The 21438-nt window shown below is 40.8% G+C and overlaps 1 protein-coding gene and 1 long non-coding RNA gene across 2 annotated transcripts in view; one reads left to right on the plus strand and one right to left on the minus strand.

The window, feature by feature from the left end:
- PIK3R4 (phosphoinositide-3-kinase regulatory subunit 4) overlaps positions 1 to 17307 on the minus strand; it is a 44442-nt gene extending 27135 nt beyond the window's left edge. Inside the window, exons 1-11 of the mRNA XM_020806862.3 lie at positions 17171 to 17307; positions 14271 to 15033; positions 11533 to 11666; positions 10815 to 11397; positions 9451 to 9585; positions 7193 to 7414; positions 6146 to 6319; positions 5243 to 5388; positions 4187 to 4390; positions 2446 to 2647; positions 810 to 1009 (exon numbers count right to left, since the gene is read on the minus strand). Coding sequence (XP_020662521.3) covers positions 810 to 1009; positions 2446 to 2647; positions 4187 to 4390; positions 5243 to 5388; positions 6146 to 6319; positions 7193 to 7414; positions 9451 to 9585; positions 10815 to 11397; positions 11533 to 11666; positions 14271 to 15000 — 2730 coding nt within the window. The 5' untranslated portion in view covers positions 15001 to 15033; positions 17171 to 17307. The remainder of the gene's footprint in view (positions 1 to 809; positions 1010 to 2445; positions 2648 to 4186; positions 4391 to 5242; positions 5389 to 6145; positions 6320 to 7192; positions 7415 to 9450; positions 9586 to 10814; positions 11398 to 11532; positions 11667 to 14270; positions 15034 to 17170) is intronic.
- LOC140708185 (uncharacterized) overlaps positions 17139 to 21438 on the plus strand; it is a 34550-nt gene continuing 30250 nt past the window's right edge. The window contains exon 1 of the long non-coding RNA XR_012088366.2: positions 17139 to 17268. This is a non-coding gene — a long non-coding RNA (uncharacterized LOC140708185). The remainder of the gene's footprint in view (positions 17269 to 21438) is intronic.

Below are 21438 nucleotides of genomic sequence, written 5' to 3' on the forward strand. Positions count from 1 at the left end.
GCTGCTACATCTGATATATCTGCAAGATTTGATTCAGGTTATGCTTCAAGACAATTAATCATGCAAAAACCAGAGAGATCCAGAATCATGCTCCAATTTAAGACTCGTCAGAGAAATGCAATATTGCAATACTGTGTGTCTGCAGGGAGCATGATTTTCTTTCTTGTTTCTTTATTAATTATCTTTCCTCTCTCCTCCATTTTTAGTGCTCTTCAAAAATATATATGCAGAGATGTACCGTATTTTTCGCTCCATAAGACGCACCTTTCCATAAGACGCACCATTTTTTTAGGAGAAGAAAACAGGAAAATATAATCTGTTTTCTTAGCTCCATAAGACGCACAGACTTTCCACACCCCTGTTTTGTGGGAAAAAAGTGAGTCTTATGGTGCAAAAAATACAGTAGTTCCACTGTATATACATTATTGGAGGGATTTAGAATTTGCCTTTTTAGTGCAGGGAAAAGCATGGATAAATCAGTATTTTAAAGAGCAAAGCCACGAACTGTAAGTAGAAGTGTTCGTCTTCATTAACCAAGAAGCATCCAGACTGATCATTTTACTTTTCCAAGGGAAAGGATGAGACTGTACTGATCTCTTTGTGCTTTTCTCTGCACTAAAACGGAATAAGCAATTTCCAAATCCCAACAACAACTTTACAATACAAATATACAGGTGCACATTTTTGCTAGAAAGCTTAAATTCATCAGTGACCAGTACTGAACTGGAAGAGCTGTTTTTACACATTGATACACATTCAAATCTAAGGATTATGTAAAATGTGGATGAAAAAGAAACCCCAATAAATACCTGTGGTGAGGATGACAAAGGCACAGGAATACCAGCTGAAGACTCAGATCGAAGAGGTTTCCCACTCTGGATGGCTTCTTGATCTGTGGCTTGGCTGTGACCTTTGTTGATTGGTTGAGGTACATTAGAAGGCTCCAAAGAACCAAACATACTCTTCCATTCTTCATTTACATTTGAATCCTGTTTTACATGTTTTCTAGCTGAAATTAGCAAACCACAGGAGGCTAAGTATCACAGGACTCAATTCAATTTATTGTAACAGATCATCCAGACTGATCAAGACCCTAGCTGTATAAAGCAGATGCATAATTTACCTATTTTGGTTTATTTTACCCATATGTTTAAAGGAGAAGGCTGAGTGCTGGGCCATGTAAATCAGCTGCCAGATGATCGGTTGGGTGAAAGCTTCAATCCCTCAGAATAAATAACCTTGGAATAGTCTTAATACCAAAGATAGCCCATATCTGCTAAAATGCTCATAAGGTAAAGGTGAAGGTACTCCTTGACATTTAGTTCAGTTGTGTCCGACTCTAGAGGGCGGTGCTCATCTCTGTCTCCAAGCCGTAGAGCCAGCGTTTGTCCGTAGACAGTTTCCATGGTCACGTGGCCAGTGTGACTAGTCATGGAATGCTGTTACCTTCCCACTGTGGTGGTATCTACTTATCTACTCGCATTTACATGCTTTCGAACCGTTAGGTTGGCAGGAGCTGGGACAAGCGACGGGAGCTCACTCAGTTGCGTGGATTCAATCTTACAACTGCTGGTCTTCTGACCCTGGAGTACAGAGGCTTCTGCGGTTTAACCCGAAGCACCACCACGTCCCACAAAATGCTCATACCAGAAAGTATTTTCACAGAAAAGTGAAAAACATGGATGGATGGATGGATGGATGGATGGATGGATGGATGGATGGATGGATGGATGGATGGATGGATGGATGGATGGATGGATGGATGGATGGATGGATGGATGGATGGATGGATGGAGCTAGAGGAGGAATAATTTGCTTTACAGTCTTTTCAGGACAATAATGGAAACTGATCTGAAAGTCCAAACCTATGGAACCGACCAAAGCCAAAGAAGGGCATCATATCAAAAGGAATAACAACAGATTGACATGCAAAGCAACTTCATTTCAGTATAATAGGCTGGATTCAGACTTGGGAAAATGCAGCTTGGCTGGTGCAAGCAGATATCCTGTGGGGAGAAAAGGTGGTAAATATCTTCTTACATAGCCACTTCTCCTCACTGCAGCTTCTCTAGCTTCCTGAAAAATTCTCCACGGACAGGAGGCTTTGAAGAAGAGGGTAAACTATACTCCAGGAGGAGAGCTGAAATAGAATTGAGGGCTTTCTCTTCACCAATAAGCCAGAAGTACCTTCTGCAAACAGAATTCTGATCATGAAAGGTTTTTTTGCCTAATTTAATTGGGATATCCCCATGCCTTCCCCTCATACTACAGCCCACCGCAACAAGCAGAAAAGATTAGGGAAGTCCACTTTCACTAGCCCAGCTGCATGTGCCTAAATCAGGATACAAGCCAGAATGTGGCTGTGAAATCTCCCATTACATATTTTAAATCATTTTGTACAAATTATAAAACAACATCAGATATGAACCAGAAAACAATACGAACCACGTTTGTCGTCAGACTCCTGCTTAGTTTTGACAAGATCAACTTGTCTCCCAGGTATACCTAGAGCTGCCAGGTCAATCACTCCTTTCTGGGTGCTGTCCTGAAGATGGCTCTGGTCCACTATATTAGCTTTGGCTTTGTTTGACTTCAGCATGAAGTCTTTTAAGGCTAGTAGTTTGTCTTCTTCTTCCTCGGTCATCCCCTATCCCGGAACAAAACAAAAATTGGACCAATGAATATATGCATTTATCAAGACAAGGACAACATACCGTATTTTTCGCACCATAAGACGCACTTTTCCCCCACAAAACAGGGGGGTGGAAAGTCTGTGAGTCTTATGGGGTGAAGAAAACAGATTATATTTTCCTGTTTTCTTCTCCTAAAAAATTGGTGCACCTTATGGAAAGGTGCGTCTTATGGAGCGAAAAATACAAATACGGGATTCCCATGACATGTAATCCCTGGTATCAGCCTAGACCAGTGTAAAATGTTACTTGGAAACAATCTGGCAGGGGCTATCATAGAAACACAATGTAGCCTTTTAAAAAGCTACAGATCCTTTTTAAAGGCTATGATTTCGTGTAGAGGAATTAAATAATTAAATTGAATCAAGGCCTAGCCTTTTGATCAGTCATATGATGGCAGGGGTGCTTGATCAGTTTCAGAAGATGCTGGGAGTCACAGTCTCATTTTCTATCTACAGTACATTGGGCATCTACTGAAGAACTACAACTTCCAGGAAGCATGGCAGCAGGAAGGGGAAAGTAAGAGGAAATTAAGCTGGCAACAGAGGTAAATAACCTGATAATCCTTCTCTATGGGGAAATATTGATTTGTGTTTATGGAGTGCAGCACTCAGAATTCTGCCTGGGGAATTGTTGGAGAATTCTAGGAGTTGCAGTCCAAAGAAAATGGAAGTGCATACCCCTATTAATAAATCAATGAATATACTGGGATAAGAACGATAATGGAATTCTGACAAAGGGCTAAGAAGCCATGTGTGCCTGACGTTTACCTAATGCACTTCACTCATGGGCAAATGGAAAATGTTCACAGCTGTTCCACAAATGACTTTTGGGTTCCAGTCTTTAAAATTAGTGGATACTTCACTAAGACTTAAAGAATATCTACCATCCCAATTAACAAACAAAACCAACATTTGGATGCACAAACATGCTCACTCTCATATTCTTTGGAAGAACTATCTTTGTGCATTTTACTCTTTTACTACATATAACAATACCTATTTCTGAGGCCAAGCAACCCGTCATTTTAGCACACATCTAGAATTGGTGGTGATAAGACCTTAGTTGCCACTTGAATGGCTCAAGCTACTCTACAGCAAGACAGATCATGTCACAGTAGTCTTTCTGGATGTGTTCCCCAGATGCATACAAGTCTCTAAACCAGCTCCTGTGGATTTCGAAGAATTGCTCAGCCATCCCAAAAGAAAAGGAAAAAAGGCTAGACTATGTGAAAACAAAGTCTCAATAATAAAGACAGAAAAGAAACAGAAAATAACAGTTCTCCAAAATATTTTCCTCTTGGTAGGGATCATGGGCTCAGCCTGCTTGAAATTTTCCAGCATACACCCACTGAAAGAGTGCATGGAAATCCTTTGCAGCTAGATTGGAGGAGGGACCACCAGCACCATGGACACACTGAGGTGTTTTACTGATACTACCACAACATATATTTGTTGCTTAAATTCTCATCACTCCTTCTACTGATAAGGAATTACTTGAGAAAGTAGCTTCTTCAGCAGCTGTGCAATTGCTGGATCTTCAGGGGGTGGGCATTCAGGAAGAGTTCCATTCCTTTTCTTCTGACGAAGCTGAAGTGTTCTGAAAAGGCTCCCTATGTCCTTTGATCGAAGGGCATAATCAAATATAGAACGGCTTACAGGCTCTTTGAGGACACTCAGTAGGACTATTTCTTTATCTATCTGCAATTCAGGAAGGAGAGCAAAGAACCAGTCAGATAGTCACAGCTGTCTTACAGAAGGAGATCGTTCACTTTGTTCACAGAACTCTCCTAACTGCTCTTGGCAACCATTTTTAAATAGGAAGGAGTCTCGCTACAAAAAAATGCACACAACAAAAAACCCCAAATCCTTGGTGGCTGAAGGAAGAAACTGTCTCCTTTTCAGTAATTCAATTAATTACTCTTTTGGTATCAACAGCACTTTGCATATTCAGATGTGCTATGCAATTGTTACAGATCTTCTTCGGCACAATCTGTGTGTGAGAGGCACAATCATTTAAAAGATGTGAAATACAAGCTGAAAACTAACTAGTATTTGCTCAAGGCCTGTGTGACAGTCTAAAATGTCTTACTAAATTGCTCCTCAAACTGATGATGCTATATTGTTACTGTTACCAGCTTATCACAAAACAGAAGCATAATAAGGTATGTTTTTCAATAAGAGTACTAACACAGAGCGGAACACCTGTGCTACACATTGCATACGTATGTCACAAAGGTCAACAAATAACACTGGTGACAAGCCATCCCCGACTCTATGCAAACATCTAGGAGTTTTTATCAGGCAGAATGGTCACATTGCCACTTTTAACATATCTGCCTGTGGCAACCAGTGACATGGAATAGGGACAGGGAAACTCGCAGCATGATGCTACTGAATTATATGGTGAGAAATTTTAGTGAACACAGTAGAGATGCTTGTTTTAATAACACCTTAACACACCATGAAGCTTTGCTCTCAGGGTTAAGTCAGGAAAATGTTAAGCTAAACCACTTTAAGGCTTCCTACATACTGAATAAAAATATTCATTACCTGTATTATGGGCTGAGTGATAAAAGGCTGAAGGTAAGGCATGAGCTTGCAATAAACATCAGCAATGTTCAAATGCTGTGCTACGACAGTAATAAAACCAACTGCTCCGTAGCGTATCCAGAGATTGGGATGGCACAGAAACGGTGCTTTGGGAGAGAAGCAATAAAAAGAGTTCCAGGTTTTAAATAGACACCATTTCCAGAATTTGCATTCAAGAGACAGGAAACACACACATCAATTTCAGATTAAACTCAAAATGAGACTTACCATACAAAAGAACATGTTAACCAATACAGAACTCCTTTGCATTAAAATCTTGCCTTACGACATCCAACACCACTGGATGCTTGGCTCATTCTAATCTTTAGTGTCTTTGGCTTCACTCTAATGAACTACTCATACCTATACCTGGAAACTGGCCTGCCAATATGTATTCAAAGTAGTCACTTACTGTCTTACTTGCCCCCTTCATTTCTCCTTGTTGACACATCTATTACCCCTCCTCACAAGAGAGTGAGAAAGAGAGAATGTCACCAGCAACCAGATATTTCTGCTGGTTTTACTGAATATGAGCATATACAGCTGAGTTTTCTAGTTGCTTCTACTGATAGCATTTCCATTTTTTTCCAGAGAGGGAAGAGAAGGAAGTCTGACCAACCTACGGTGCAGCTTTGGCTAAGCACCACTTAAAGTATTTACTTTGAAAACAGGTCTTATTACTTCTGAAGGAACAGTCATAGGAGGGTATGGACAGAACTGGTGTCAATGGACACCAATTTTACTCAAATCTATTCTGATTATTAATTTAGCAGCTGAAATATATCATACATTCAAGTAGTTATACTGGGAGTGAAAGGACAAGATGGCTGGAGGAGGAAGTTGCTTTCAAGAAAGATGGCTTACCAATGTCACTGGCAAATTCATATATATGTGGTTTCTGTAGAAGCCCTAACTGGCACATACAAGTAAGGGCATTGAGGGCTTTATAGATGACAAATTCTTCAGCATCACTGAGCCCTTGCTGGAGAAGAGGCTTCAAGATTGAGGAACTTTGCCAGCCAACATAAGCAGCAACACCTGAAATCCAAGTGGAAGATATATTTTCAAATGATTACTCCTAATAGCTAAGTGAAACCAAGAAGAGTCAACATCCAGACATTTTTTTAAAAAAAATCAATGTAATGTGCAGAATTTAACTGAGCTATGGCTCAGTCCCTGCAACCCATTTTCAACTACAGCTTATTTTATGTGGATAATCTATAATTAATTTGTGGAACTCATTGCCGAGATATGACATGATGGCCAAAAGCATAGCTAGATGTAAGGTTGCCATGCACTCATGAATAGAGTTATCAATTGCTATTTGCTGTAAAAGCAAAAAATGGAACCTTACTACAGTTTCAACACCCACTTGCTAGAAAGAAACAAGAGATGGCTGTTGGCTACTTATCTTAATCTTCAGGCCTTGTTTACTAATATCTAAGGAGCATCTGACTGGGTAGAACTCTATACTCTAGGTCAGTTTTCCCACAGCAATTCGTGTATATGTACTATTATTACCTAAGGTGCTTCCAGACAGAAGGCTTCTTTGATTCACAATAAAGGGCACCGTGTAGCTGTTCCATCTTCTTTCCTTAGATTTTCTTTGGCAAGAAAAAAGATGGAGGAGCCAATGGGAAAACAGGAGAGGGCTGCAAATTGAAGACATCTTCTCAGCCTCCCATTAATATCTATGACTAAGCCATTGCACCTGCATAGTGGAAACCTGGCGTGGGATCTCAGTTGCTTAATCTACTCTTTTTTTTAAATGAAACTTTAAAAAAAGTTGTTGTACTTGTACGCAGAGAACTATCCATATAGATTAAATGGTTTTTAATTCCGAATCCAAAATCAACCAACGAACCTTCATATAATATAATATAAAGATGCTGTTTGTTGTCAGGCACATACCAACTATACTATCAAAAAAAGCTCCCCGCAGATGCCAATCATTTTTATCATTAAGGAAGGTGATCATATGGGACAGGAGAACATCATTGGCTTTTTGACGTCCAAAGAAGACACAAAGGCGAGTGATTCCATTTTCCATCAAGGTCTGCTTCACAATGTTTTCTGGATCGCTCAGCAATGTAACAACTTTCTGCTGGACCATTTCATGTAAGGCCTGGAGCTCTGCAAGAATACCACAGAAACGAGATCAGGGGAAATTGCATACAGTGCCCATTTACTGAGAGAAGTGTTCCATTTGGTGTGTTGTTTGCACTTAGGAATTCCTTTTTGTTTGTCATTATTTCTAAATTATCTAATACATATACACTCTAATTAGAACACAATTTGAAAAACGACATTATTTCTAGCTATTCATCAAAGCAGAAACCAAATGAAGCTAGGCAACTAACAGCTTTCAAAATGTCATTGATTGTGTCTCTCATCAGTTCTAATCACCATAGTGATTGGTAAAGGAAGATGTGCATTACAATCAATCATCACTTAGAGGGCTGCGAGTTACTTTGAAGAGAGGGAGGAATGACATCCAAACATGGGAAGGGTGCACAGGGTATTTTAATGAGAACTTCAACATGGCATTCTTGTCTCATACTTTGAACTTCTAGTTTGTTAGTTAAACATACTGGCCACGATAGCAGCTGGCTACAAGATTACGGGAAAGCCAATAATGAGTCATCTGGTCTGTTTTGGCCTCAGCACACAAATCTGTGTTGATCAACAGTACCAAAAATCCAGTAACATTCACATGCTCCTAAGCTGTCCCTTAGGAAACTGGCTGTGAAGTGATGCTCAAATAGCTGCACTGATTGTCACACCACTGCTTTTGTGATATGCTCACAGCTGAGTCAGCATATGTGTAGAAAAATATTTATTAAAGAACTTGAAAACACTGCTTCCCAAAGGAACACAACAACACAGTACTGTACAAGATCAACATTTTTCTGACCATTCCAGTATACTTTAAAAATTACTCAGGGCACTTTGGATCTTGTAGCACACAAGACTTAGACAAAGACTTTTAAAAGGTAAAGACAAATAACAGTAAAAATAAGAGCATAAACAGGCCTATCATGGATAGGAGGAGTCAGAAAGAAAGGCTGCCTGATCAGAAAAAAGCTTCCATTCAGCTGATATGTCATTGTTAGCATAGTCCAATATTTGGCAATGATCATTAGCAATGATATTATATTGTATGGCCATAGTATGAGGGAGGGGTTTATAGTACAGATGCAAAAATCAATATGAAGGGTAACTCACAGGCAGGAAAAATAGTTACTAACAATGAAGTGGGGCAGTCCTTGAAAAAAATATACACATAAAAACTTCTAATTCTTTATGGTGTCACAAAACTCTTCTTTTGCTTGAAAATTAATTGGGAGCAAATTTTAGAAATAATTAGTAGGCACAGGAAAAATGCAGTTGCCTGTTGAATTTCAGCCACACAGTGGCAAAGCGCACAATCTTCTGCAAGTTCCAGAAACATGGAAATTGGCTGCCAGACCAGCCTGACTGAGAGGTATTGTGGCAGGGTTGTTTTTTTGTTTTTTTGAGCCGATAGCCAGAATACTTTTAATATTTGTGTAAGGGTTGCATTACTTGCCAGGGCGAATTGATGAGGTGGCCAGTCATACACCTAACCAAACACCTTGTCCATTAGCCATGGCAAGTTACACAAACCTTACACAAACAGAAGGAGGAATTCAGGCAGAGGCTCGACCAGATGGAGCAGCCTGGTATTTCCACAATTCTTGGTGCAACACTGCCCTCCTTGTTTGCTTCATTGTTGGGGAAATCTGTGTATTTATGCCCAATGCCACACTTGGATGGTCACCTCAACATGGAGGTGACCAGATGTCCCACTTGCATACAATGCCACACACCCTAACAAGACCACACGGAGAATGCAAGCAAGTAAGATGATGTCTAGCTTAGGATATAGTTCTCCCAAATAAGGCTGACATCAATCTGATTTCTTAAAGGACTACAATAAAGCTAATGTCGTACTGTTTTCTGTAATTCATCACCTTTATCCAACAGCTGGAAATTACCAAATATTCCTATGATATTTCCCAGAAAAAAAATATTCTAAGCATCCTTCTGGAATATAAACTATATGTTCCAGTGTCTTCAGTGGGCCTTACTCCCAAGTAAGTATGCATATGACCAGGCTCATAATAAAGGGGGAAAAGGAAGTACATCACCAGTGTCATAATTTTCACTAGGGTGTGTTGCATCATCTGTTTCTTCACTGTTTGTTTCATTCTCCATGTTAAGGTTTTTCAGCTGGACAAGTTCCAAGAATCTCAGAGCAGTTTCCGCCAACAATGCTATGTTTTCTACAAATATTAAAACATTTTATCATGTTTTTAAAAGGAAGCTCAAAATGATAAGGACAAGCAGTAGCTAAGCACAGTGAATATGTTCCTAAATTGTAACATTACAGTACAAACATAGGAGTCTTGTGGCATCTTTAACAAGTTTAAGTCAGCATAGGTTTTTGCGGCCTGCAGCCCACTTCTTCAGAAGAGCTTATGCGAAGTAAAACTTGTTAGTCTCTAAGGTGACCCAAGACACAGCAAAGAGATTCCAACCACACCTCTGTCCCCAGGAATACACGCATGTTATACTGAAATAATCAGAGCCACAAAAAGCCATGCTAAAGTATTGCAGCTGATCCAGGCTTGAACTTTGTAGAACTTCTTGCTTTAGACCCACATAGACCCACACTATTTGGGGTACAGCCACTGACAATATACCTTTTACAAGTGACTGAGCCCCTTGGAAACAGTTCCCATCATGTGAGTTCTCAGAAGAATCAAGGTGGAAACATAATCCTGGGCATACTCAGCAAAGCAATTATTTTTAATGGTTGTTGTGGGTTTTTCGGGTTCTTTGGCCGTGTTCTGAAGGTTGTTCTTCCTAACGTTTCAACAGTCTCTGTGGCCGGCATCTTCAGAGGACAGCACTCTGTGCTCCGGTGACATCAGAGCACAGAGTGCTGTCCTCTGAAGATGCCGGCCACAGAGACTGGCGAAACGTTAGGAAGAACAACCTTCAGAACATGGCCAAAGAGCCTGAAAAACCCACAACAACCATTAGATCCCGGCTGTGAAACCTTCACAGATACAAATTATTTTTAAGTCACAAACATAAGCTAAGAGGACACATTCATTCTTCTTTTTCCTTTTTTTTTAACAGGAAGCAACAGGACATGACAGGTACTTGGAAAAAGTCATTTTAAAACTACAATTCCCAGAATCACACAGCCAAGCATGGCCAGAATGCTGACTTAAGGAATGTGAGACATAGTTTGAAAAGTAACTTTATCAAGACCCAAGTCTTATGTAAAAACATTCTTGCTGTTCAAACCCTGTCCAAATGATTCAAGTTAGTTTCCAAAATTCAAAATTCTAATGCAAGAAAAATCAAATTCACCTCCTAACAGAGGCCTATGTGTGTGCACACACTTCATTGCCATCTGTAATACTTGTGTGATTTCCAAAAGCAATACAGCTGACATTCAAACTATTTTCTTTCTTCTCTCTCTGACCCCCAGCCTTCTTACCAGCATAAGCAAGTCGGACAATCGTGGCTTCATCCTGGGCCAAGTGGGCAATGCCTGGCAAGATGTACTCCGGATAGATGTTGATGTCATTGCGTGGCACCTCTTTGACAAGAGCAAGAACTTTAGTAAGTGTCCTAACAGCTTCCGCCCTCACTCTGGGCACAGAGTCACTGCTGAAATGCAAGAGATACGGTGTGATACGATCAAGCAGGATTTCCACACTTAACCTGGGTGCCAGCTGGAGAATCAACTCCAAGGCAGCTAGCTTTGAATCACAGTATTTGAGGGTCTGCAGGCATGAAGTTATTACTGAAACCAAAATGACCAGCCCGTTCTCCTTTGTCTCTCCCTCGGCTTTTTCTGTCTGGTCATGCCCACAGAGATTGTGAATGATATTGTCCAGATCTTTACGAATAACCAGGATGCGCTCATCTGCAGATACAAAGGTCTCCTTGGCAAACTGCGCCATATAAGGCTGGAGGAAAGTGTAAAATATTTCAGGGAAAGCATTATTACGCTGTTGTTTCAAGTAGTCTTCAGCTGATAAACGTTTTTCTGGGTCACAATGGATCATTTGGATAACCTTCAAATAGAAGAGGGCAAGAAGAACAGGGTAAAGGGAGTGGGGGGAGGTACAGAAACAGTCATGTTTATTTATTGTTGGGTAGATACGGTAAACACAATAATAAGCTAACATAAAGACAGCAAAATTATTTACCAGTTCTCTAATACTTCGGTCTTCAATTTTCTTCAAGACTTGCTCTGGGGCAAAGAGACCATTTCTGTATGCCAAAAGTTGTGATAAGTCAAACAGGGGTACACCTTCTGTAAACAGCTCTGCAATTACGCAACCTGGAAAATACAAAACAAGTGCCTAAGTATGAATTATATACCTTTTATTGTGTCTATTCATTACCAAACCTGCTGGATAACTTAGTGGTTTAGGTATCTGACAGTGTAGCCTGAGATTGGGAGTTCGATTCCCCACTGTGCCTCTTTGACAGGGGCTGGACTCAATGATCCATAGGGTTCCTTCCAGTTCTGCAGTTCTAAGATTTATATATATGAACAAATACCAGTAGAACTATAAGAGACTGCATGGTTGCTTATGGATGTCTATGCAATTACACTGTTAGCATGTCAGAAGCCTGTGTCTCTGCACTTTAGCCTCACTTACAGAAGTTTTGCTATACATTGGAGTATCATTCTCTGCCTTGTCAAAGATTCCTCCATATCTAAGAGACAAGCAGAAGAATCATATGTCACAGCTTGCACTCGGCTGTGTCCCTTTGGAATGCAGGTGGAAATGTAACAAGTTTGAATTTTCCTGATATGATTTCTACTCAGAGAAAAAAATGACACATCAGAGAGATGGTTAGGCTAGAAACTTCTCTATGACATATTCTCTCTTTTATGTGCAGTATTTTTTAAAAATTGCATGGCCACATTCAATCCGTCTCCAACTGCAGTGGTACAATGACCATGTGAACTTCTCAGATCTGTCACTTTATGACAGTGTCATTCCTTTGAAAGCTCCAGAGATATTCTCTTTCCCCACACATGTAGTTCAAGTCTTCAGATTCAGTGCAGAACAGAAAACTAACAAAGAATTAGTGAGGAGGCTTATGAAGACTGCAGTGTGAAATGTCGCTTAAGAACACATTGTTCCTTAATCAGGAGCTTTAAAAAGGAACAAATTGGAGATGTGGGGAGGACTATAAACCATGCATAACCCTTGAAAGTCACTATTTTGGACTATAATTTTGAGAATCTCCCAACTAGTATGGACAGCAGCCGTGCTAGCTGGGGGATTCCAAGAATTATGGTATTCCAAGAATCATGGCCACTGGTCCCAACACCTGCTGGCAAACAGAAGGGGAAGATATGGAGGTAGTGACAGATTTTACTTTCTTGGACTCCATGATCACTGCAGATGGTGAGAGCAGCCCCGAAATTAAAAGACACCTGCTTCTTGGGAGGAAAGCAATGACAAACCTCAACAGCATCTTAAAAAGCAGAGACATCACCTTGTCAACAAAGGTCTTTGTCAAAGCTATGGTTTTTCCTGTAGTGATGTATGGAACTGAGAGCTGGACCATAGAAAAAGGTGACCACCAAAGAACTGATGCTTTTGAATTGTGGTGCTGGAGGAGACTCTTGAGAGTTTCCTGGACTGCAAGGAGGACAAACCTATCCATTCTAAAGGAAATCAACCCTGAGTGCTCACTGGAAGGATAGATCCTAAAGCTGAGGCTCCAATACTTTGGCCATCTCATGAGAAGACTCCCTGGAAAAGATGCTGATGTTAGGAAAGTGTGAAGGCATGAGGAGAAGGCGACGACAGAGGATGAGATGGTTGGACAGTGTCATCGAAGCTACCAACTCCGGGAGACAGTGGAAGACAGGAGGGCCTGGCGTGCTCTGCTCCATGGGGTCACAAAGAGTTGGACATGACTAAATGATTAAACAACACAACATTTGTATACTTAAGTGTTTTCATCTTTAAATACTATGTTTCAATTATGTAAGCCACCCTGTGTCCTTTTTAAGGGGAAAAGCGGGATAAAATATAATTAATGAAATATAAATGCACTGTATAATTAATTAAATTTTCATTGCTGTCCATGTATGATATACTCTCAGAAACCATAACCTCAACCTACAGGGAGAAATAAATGCAAGAAATCTGATCCAAAATTTTGAGTCTAAGACAATCAGTAGCTCAAAACATTTTAGCCAGAACTGTATGCTTCAATTGTCCTGACTGAACTAGGTTTTCAATCTGAGGGGAAAGTGTATGACATGCTCCTTCATCCTTATTTGACAAGTTTCTATGCTCACTGAAGAGATTATTTATTTATTTATTTATTTTACATACAGAGCTTTCAGAGGCACATTCTTCAACAAATATTCTTAAGAAGTACAACTGCAGAGAGATTCCCTAACATTGGATTTCTAGTATTCTCAAAGGTGTATCAACAAAGCAAGCTAGACATCATGCTTAATTAATCACTGGATGAGTTAAGAATTCATATGTTATGTTTTCCATTATGTTACAGACATACAGACCAAAAGCAGGGAACTTTTGTGCCCTCCTGCCCCAACGTTTTGACCTACAACTACAATCAGTCTCACCCAATATGGCTAACAGGTAACAGATTGTGAAAAACTATAGGCCAAAACACCTGGAGAATCAAAGGTTCCCTAACCTCATATATAGATATTATTAAGTTACTCTAGAGTACAATTTGTATAGCTGTATTTTGGATCCTACAAAAAAGATGAAGTGAACTCAATGGTGGTTTCAGCAGATTCCAAGATGAAACAAAAATTATTTTCTCATCTAGAGATTCAAACACTGATTTTCAAAAGTCATGAAAAACTCACCACCAATTTCTCATGAAAGCATAGCCCAGACTATTCATCAGTTTTATTCAATTATGTCTACGTACGTACCTGCAGAAAAGATATCCATTGCACGTTTCAGCTCCCCTCTGCTTCGTTGATTACTGTTGGCTAGGTCCACCAGGGGAGTGGAAGGATCTCTCAAGTTCTCCAACTCAGTGGCAAACATGCTGCCATCAACAAACCGCTCTGGAGCAATGTAACATGTCCTCCTTCGTGATGTATCAAAAAAATAATTGAAATCTGCAGGGTTGTCCTCAGGAAGGTAGGTTGGTTTAAAACTTGCAAAATCTGTAAGAAGAACCCAGTTCCAGCTTGTCACCATGACATTTTCAGTTTTGATGTCCCCATGACGGACCCCGGACCTATGTGCTTGGTCCACTGCAGTCAAGATTTGGAAGGCTATCCACCTTTTTTCAATGTTGTTTAAGAAAGGCCGAGTACTAATCCGGTCATAGAGATTATCCCGAACATATTGCCTGAACAGCATTGCTGCTTTTTCAGACAATGTGGCTTTCTGAAATGGCAGACAGTTTTGTGCCGAATGCAGCCTTATTTTGAGTTCTTCCAGCTCCTGCTTGTAACTAGTCAATGGTAGAGTTGGATCTTGAATGGCAAACACTTTGACAACCACTAGACCTTCTCGGTGCTTAGCTCGGGCAACTTTAAAAAAGCGAGTACTGCCCAGGCTTTTATCATATTCAAAGTCATGGATGTCTGAGAAATAGCTGTCCACAGAAAGAATCTGAGAAGGGGCAATACCAGCCAGCTGGTTCCCCATGATAGCACCTTTCCTTTGATATCACAACGCCACCTAAACAAGAAAAGAAAAAAAATATTTGTTCATTTCAAACATAGTTTTTGGTTGCTGCTTTAAAATGACACGTAATATACCATTCCATTTGAAGCACAGAAAAGATTTCCATAAATGGTTGTACTTTTCAGAAAGAACTATTGACTGGAATCCTGTTTTGTATGTCATGCTGCTTAAGGATGATGACATCCAAAGGCCCCTATGGAATCTTCATGTATGTAATCTTCTGTAATAAAAGACTTCATCCCAATCCTGTAGACTCTTTGGTGCCAAAGGGGGGGGGCAAAATAAAAGGCATTACTGTTCTCATCCACAGTGTTTGGATGTTTCTTTACATGACACAAACTATACCTTTCCATTTGAAATACTGCCTTGAGTCCCACTATCAGGAGAAAGATGGCACAGAAATGCAATCAATCAATAAAATTATATAAACTGTAACTGTTGTTTTGCCTTACATTAAACCCTATTTATTAACTTACTACTTAGACATTAACTTGCCAGTTAGAGGCACCTGGTTTAAAAGCTATATTATAGCAAATAACTGAGATACATAAACTGGAATTGGTCCTGTAAAATTATTTTTTGTTGTTTTCATGTTCTTTCAATAAAGTTAAAACAAAAGGGAAAAAAAAGATAGAACTGCTCCTGCTTGCGCCTTTAATAAATTACAGTCCCTGATCTGAGCACTCCTTCTCCCTTTTCTTTCCTGTTGAACACCACAGGGTAAAACCGCTCTGTAGATACCCCACATTCCTAGAAAAAACCCTTAAGGTTGTTATAAGTCAGATATGACTTGAGGGCACATACATAACACATTGTCTGAACACCTGTTGCTTAGTATAGTAAATCACAACTAGAGTAGGCATATTAAATCAGTGGGGATTTTGCGAGTCTGCTCCTCCATAAATTTCCATTGATGCAAACAGGCTAGTTGTGACTTACTACACTAAAGTAAGTTGCAACTAGAGTAGTCTATTTGAATCAAGGAACTTAGAGAGTACTTGACTTACCAGATACTCTAGTGCAACTTACTAAACAACAGGATTTCATCCAGTATGTTGTGTATGTACATTGTTACAAACCTTTCAAAATGAAGGATGCAGTACTCATTGTAACGTTTCTAAAAATGACTACAGAACTCACTTATTATGGGGTAATTATATTTAACCATAAATTCTCTGATTCTGAATATCCTTTCCACACAGGGATACATTCATGGTGACTTATACCTTAGGGCTATCATGTAGCTGGATGCAGTACTTTCTGCATCAAGCAGGGGGTTGGACTTGATGGCTTTATAGACTCCTTCCAACTTCACTTTATGTAATTGTCATGAACAGCAACAGCAACAATGAAAAAAACAAAAACGTAACATTTGACCAGAGATAAAATTCCACCAACCCAACATATACTGTTTTTAATTACTCTCAGGTTCAGCAATCCATTTAAAACTGACAAAATAAGGGATGGGAACGTCATCACTCATGTATGAATGTCATTTTAAATAAAATGTATGGAAACAGAACCCTTCAACTTCTCAAAAACAGATGCTCTCCATTCATTTTAAGAGCTACAGCACCCCTTTCTGGAGTCCTCGCACCCAAAACACAGCCCACCTCTCCCTCCCTCACCGTCTCCTTGCTCAGTCTCCCCCACAACACTCCCACCATCTTTCCACCTCTTCTCACCGGCAACAACACACGCTCCCCAATTTCGTCCCGGTTGTTATCCGTCCATAGACACACGTACGGATACAAAGAATGCATGCAAACACACACACACACCATACATCGATGGCGTGTGTGTGTTTGCATGCATGCATTCTTTGGGGGCGTCCATCCACCCGCAACCGGCTTTTCCTTCCCTCTCAAGCCCATTCCTCAGCCCTCGCACCCCTTCGCCTTTTGCAGAGTCACGTCCCAGGCCTGGGGCTTGGATGAGGGAGAGCCCGGCATCCCGTTTGGGCATAGGAACGGAATGTCGTTACACGGAACGGGAGGGGAAGGATTCTGTGAAGCATTGGCCACCTTTCCTCCAAACGAGGACAGCGGGGAAAACCCCCGCCCGCCCACGGAGAGCCACTACTCTCGCCCGCAGCCGAGGCGAAACAAGCGCCCTCCCCGGAGCGACTCACCCGGTGTCTCTCTCTCCCTCTCCGCCTCCACTCGAGGGAGGCCAGCCCGGGGAAGCCGGGGCCGGAACTGGCCCCCAAGCCTCGGCTACACGGAACCGGTAAGCATGACCCGAGCGGAAGGAGGCGGCGGGCTGGTGAGCTCACATCCTGGAGGGTGGAAGAAAACAATCCCCGGCCGAGCGAGCGAGGGGAGATGGTGGAGGGGGAGGAATGACTGGTCGTGGGAAGAGGCCCTTCTGGCCTCTCCGGGTTTGGCTGCGGAGGGAGCCGGGGAAGCTTTTCGAAGGCAGCTCGCGGGCCAAGAGGCTTACGGAGCTCCTGCGAGTTGCTTCCTGGCCTTGCTTTCCGCCCCCAAACGAAAGCGGATTTCCTCAGAGGGCAGAGAATCGGCTGATGGGGGAGCATCCGGATCACATTTTAAAAATAGAAGGGGGGCCGCTCCCCCGGGGGGGGGGAGAGAACGGCACTGGTGTTAAACGGCAGCTCTTGGATCAGGGTCTTAAGCCTCCTGAGGCAAAAGCAACGGCGGCCGATTATCATATCGGACCATAGAAAAATAAAAACACAGGCTTGCTTTTGACTTGTACTAGTTTTCATCAGGCTGTACACCAGAACATTGTGGATAACGCAGATATATATCTATAGATATGAAACCTCCCAAAGCCGTGGCAGATGTCCGTGCCAGGTCTCTTTTTTTAAAAGAGAATTTCAAACTGCAGCCTGCAAACGCGTCAGGAGTGTAGGTTCGGTGGCCCTTGGTTGGATGGTCAATCCGAACTCACAAAAGCAGGATTTTTCTAAATCTTAACTGTTTCTGTTTCTTCTGTATGTTTATTGTTAGCATTGCCAGTTTTCAAGGCATTGGCTGAACTCTCAATAAGTTTTGCTTTGCTCCCACGGATCTCTAGGCAGGGTGACACATCATTGAGCAGTAAGCCTAGAATGGGGAGTAAGTTTTATTTTTGTACTGTATTTCATGTGGCTGTAAAGCCTGGGCACCTATTTTTCTACATCCCCTGCTGCTGCCACCAGTGTTTATTGGCTAAGAACCAAGGTTCTAGGAAGTGAGTTGTGCTTGTGTCATACGGGCACGCTGGAAAGCCAAAAGGAAGGAGGAGGGCCTAGTATGCCAGCAAGTTATACATGGTGCAGCTGGGAGTGAGACAAGGAGCATAATGCCAGTGTTAGGATTTGATAGCTATGTTTTAACACAGGTCCTGGCAACAGTGACTCAGGTTGGGGGCAACTTCCATAGACTGATGATGATTTTTCCAGAAGTTCCAACAGCACTGTGGAACTTGAAAAGCTCTCCCAGTTGGTAAAGCTACTGTATAAGCCATAGCAGGAATATGTGCAGCTGATGGACAATTTTTATTATCTGCTTGGATAGTGCAACATTTATCCAAATTATCATTTGGCCCTTTATAAAATTAGTTAGCCTAGAGACAACTCCAGCTTCCTCCCAGCAATTGCCTGCCTGCTTCCTCTCCTATAGTATCTCAATGGTTTGACCCATGGTCTCAGATTTCGGCCCTATGGACCTGGTAACCCCATCAGAAATCGTTCTTTCTCCATTTTAAGATGACTTTCCTCCCGTTTTTTTCCTTGCAGCAATCCTGCAAGGTGAATCAAACGGGGCATGAGTGATCCAGTTATGTTTCATAACGATTTTGAATTCAAACACCCTTTTTCTTGGTTGACGTCCAATGCAAGCTCGTATTTCCATTATACTGATGTGATGTATTTGCACCATCATTGCACCAGTTTCCTTAGCTAGCTTTGCCTTCAAAATTGTTCACACCACATTGTTTCAGAGAAAACTAAACTTGGCTGCTTCATAACGTTGTCTTCAGTTGTTCCTGTAGTTATTTTCTGTCCGAAGTAACACATGAAATGGGGTGATGATGTACAATTTTCACTCAGGCATTAGTTTCACATATTTTTATGCTAGCAGAAGCATTTCAAGCTTCTTATAAAAAAAAGATAGGAATAAATTTAGAAAAAAACTCTTCAGAATATGCTTCTGTTTTGCCACTATGCATGCGGGCTATGTAGGAAACATCACATCCTGAAATCAGAGGTTAACCAGTAAATCCGTATGATTGTACATCAAGGATTAATCTGTCTTCATATACTATATCTGATGTTGTAGACTCTAATCCACTCTAAAAGGTTGTGTCACAATGGCTGAAATCAGATTGCTTAGAGAGTAGTAAATTTCAACTAGAGTAGGCCCAGTGAATTAATGGAACTTACAGAAGAGCTGGCTTACAAAATCCCCACTGATTTAATGGGCTTATTCCAATGTTCCCTCCTATTTTCAGCCTTGTCAGGCGTGACTTTGCCCCCTGCATGGCGTTCCGTCATGACCGGAACCAAAGGGACTGGAAACTATCCTGTGCATAGCAAGAAGGAGCCCTGTGTCGAGCTGCTTGCACTGCCGTGCACCTGAGAGAGAACCTTGGCCTACTCTAATTGCAGCTTAATATTTCAATTTAAGGTGCCCCAAGAATATTGTTTTTGTATCATATGTGAGGCCTGTGATATGCCTCTAGCCATCCAGATGTTTTTGCCTTCCAGTTCCTTTCAGTGCTACTCATTATGAGTCAGTAATGAGACATAATGGGACTTGTAGTTCAGAATTTGGACAACCACAGGCTCTGCACCCCTGCCATGAATGTGATGTGGAGTTAAAGGGGGGGGAGAGGAACTAACTCTTTGATCAACTAACAAGTTTTCCATAAGAAGAAATGGCGGAAGGACTGAATAGCAAAATGCCCCCAAAATAGTAACTCAGCCTCTGAACTGAACGTGTTTATCACCCATCTTTGTCCAGAGTCCTGACCAGACATTTTGTTTTGAAACAGTCTACCGAACCGAAAATTTTTGATTTTGGCCACAGGGTGACTCTATTTTCCTAACCAAACAAAAGCACTTGTATCTAGCCTGTTATATGTGCTTGTTTTTAGATCTGTTGACATAATTGTTGATTTTGTATGCCTTATGCCAATAAAGGTTTTATCTTAAATCTAAATCTGTACAGAAATTCTTAGCAAAGTATTTTGGAACAGTCATGCCTAATTAAATTCAGAATAAATATCTGACATTAGTATGATCATTCTCTAATGGTATAATATGCATTTCAGAATCAGGGCTGGAACACATAGTATTCATAATGCATCCAGTTACCTTAAATATAACAAAGTGTACTCCTTTACTGGGACCAATATGGATACTTCCAGTTTAACTGTTACTTCACAGCCTCTTATTTCCTCCAAAATTGCAATGTATTTTGCAAAGGTAATTGATCTTTCCCTTTTATTAATGTAAATTCTATAAAATCTCCCCATATATCCTTAAAATGTTCTTATTCAACAATCATTTCTTTATCTTAATATCACATGTTAACTTATCATTGACTACTATATTCCAAATCTCATTATACATTTCAGCTATCTGAAAATCATACTTCAATACTTCACTATCCTTTTTTTGCTATTGTTTGTCCTGCTGCTGCTAATAAAATGAAGATTATTCTTTTGTCAACCCATCACATTGAACATTGTCTAAGACAGACAATAACTCACCACTATGTGGGGAATCCTCCATCCAGCCGCCATTTTCGTCGCCCGCTAAGCGAGGGCAGGGCACGAAAACGCTGCGGGCAGCCATTTGGTTGACCCAGTGGCCATTTTGGAACCAACGATCAGCTGTTTGCAAAACATCACAATGCTATGTTTTCCCTATCGAAAACATCGCAATGTGATCGCATTAGCGATCGCAAAAAACGCATCGCTATGCGGATTCATCGTTAAACGGTGCACTCGTTAAGCGAGGCACCACTGTATATGTAAGTACATTCCTACAGTTTGATTACATTTCCAACTACAGCGTAATTTTACTGGTGTTAAATACCATCTCTAAGTTATTTTCTAATAATTTTCCTTTATCCTTACAGAAAAACTGTTTAAAATTCTCTTACCCCATATATTTCTAATTTCTTAACACCATTGAATATTTCATAGTGCTGCTTGCTTCTGCACAAAGCATTTTAAGTGGACATACTGTATGTTCCAATTATTACAGAGAATCTGAGTTAACTTTATAGGTGAAATTGATGGATTCTTTCTCCATGTTACCCTACTACTTTTTAAAGCCCTGAGGCAATTTTTCAAGTTTGTCTGAGTACTGACTCTGAATTGCAGAGCAACCTGTATTTCTTGCCTTGGAAGAACTTCCTCTCATTACTTTTCAATAGCTAGCATACA

Source organism: Pogona vitticeps, chromosome 6 (genome assembly GCF_051106095.1).
Source record: "Pogona vitticeps strain Pit_001003342236 chromosome 6, PviZW2.1, whole genome shotgun sequence".
In the NCBI taxonomy this organism is placed as follows: domain Eukaryota; kingdom Metazoa; phylum Chordata; class Lepidosauria; order Squamata; family Agamidae; genus Pogona; species Pogona vitticeps.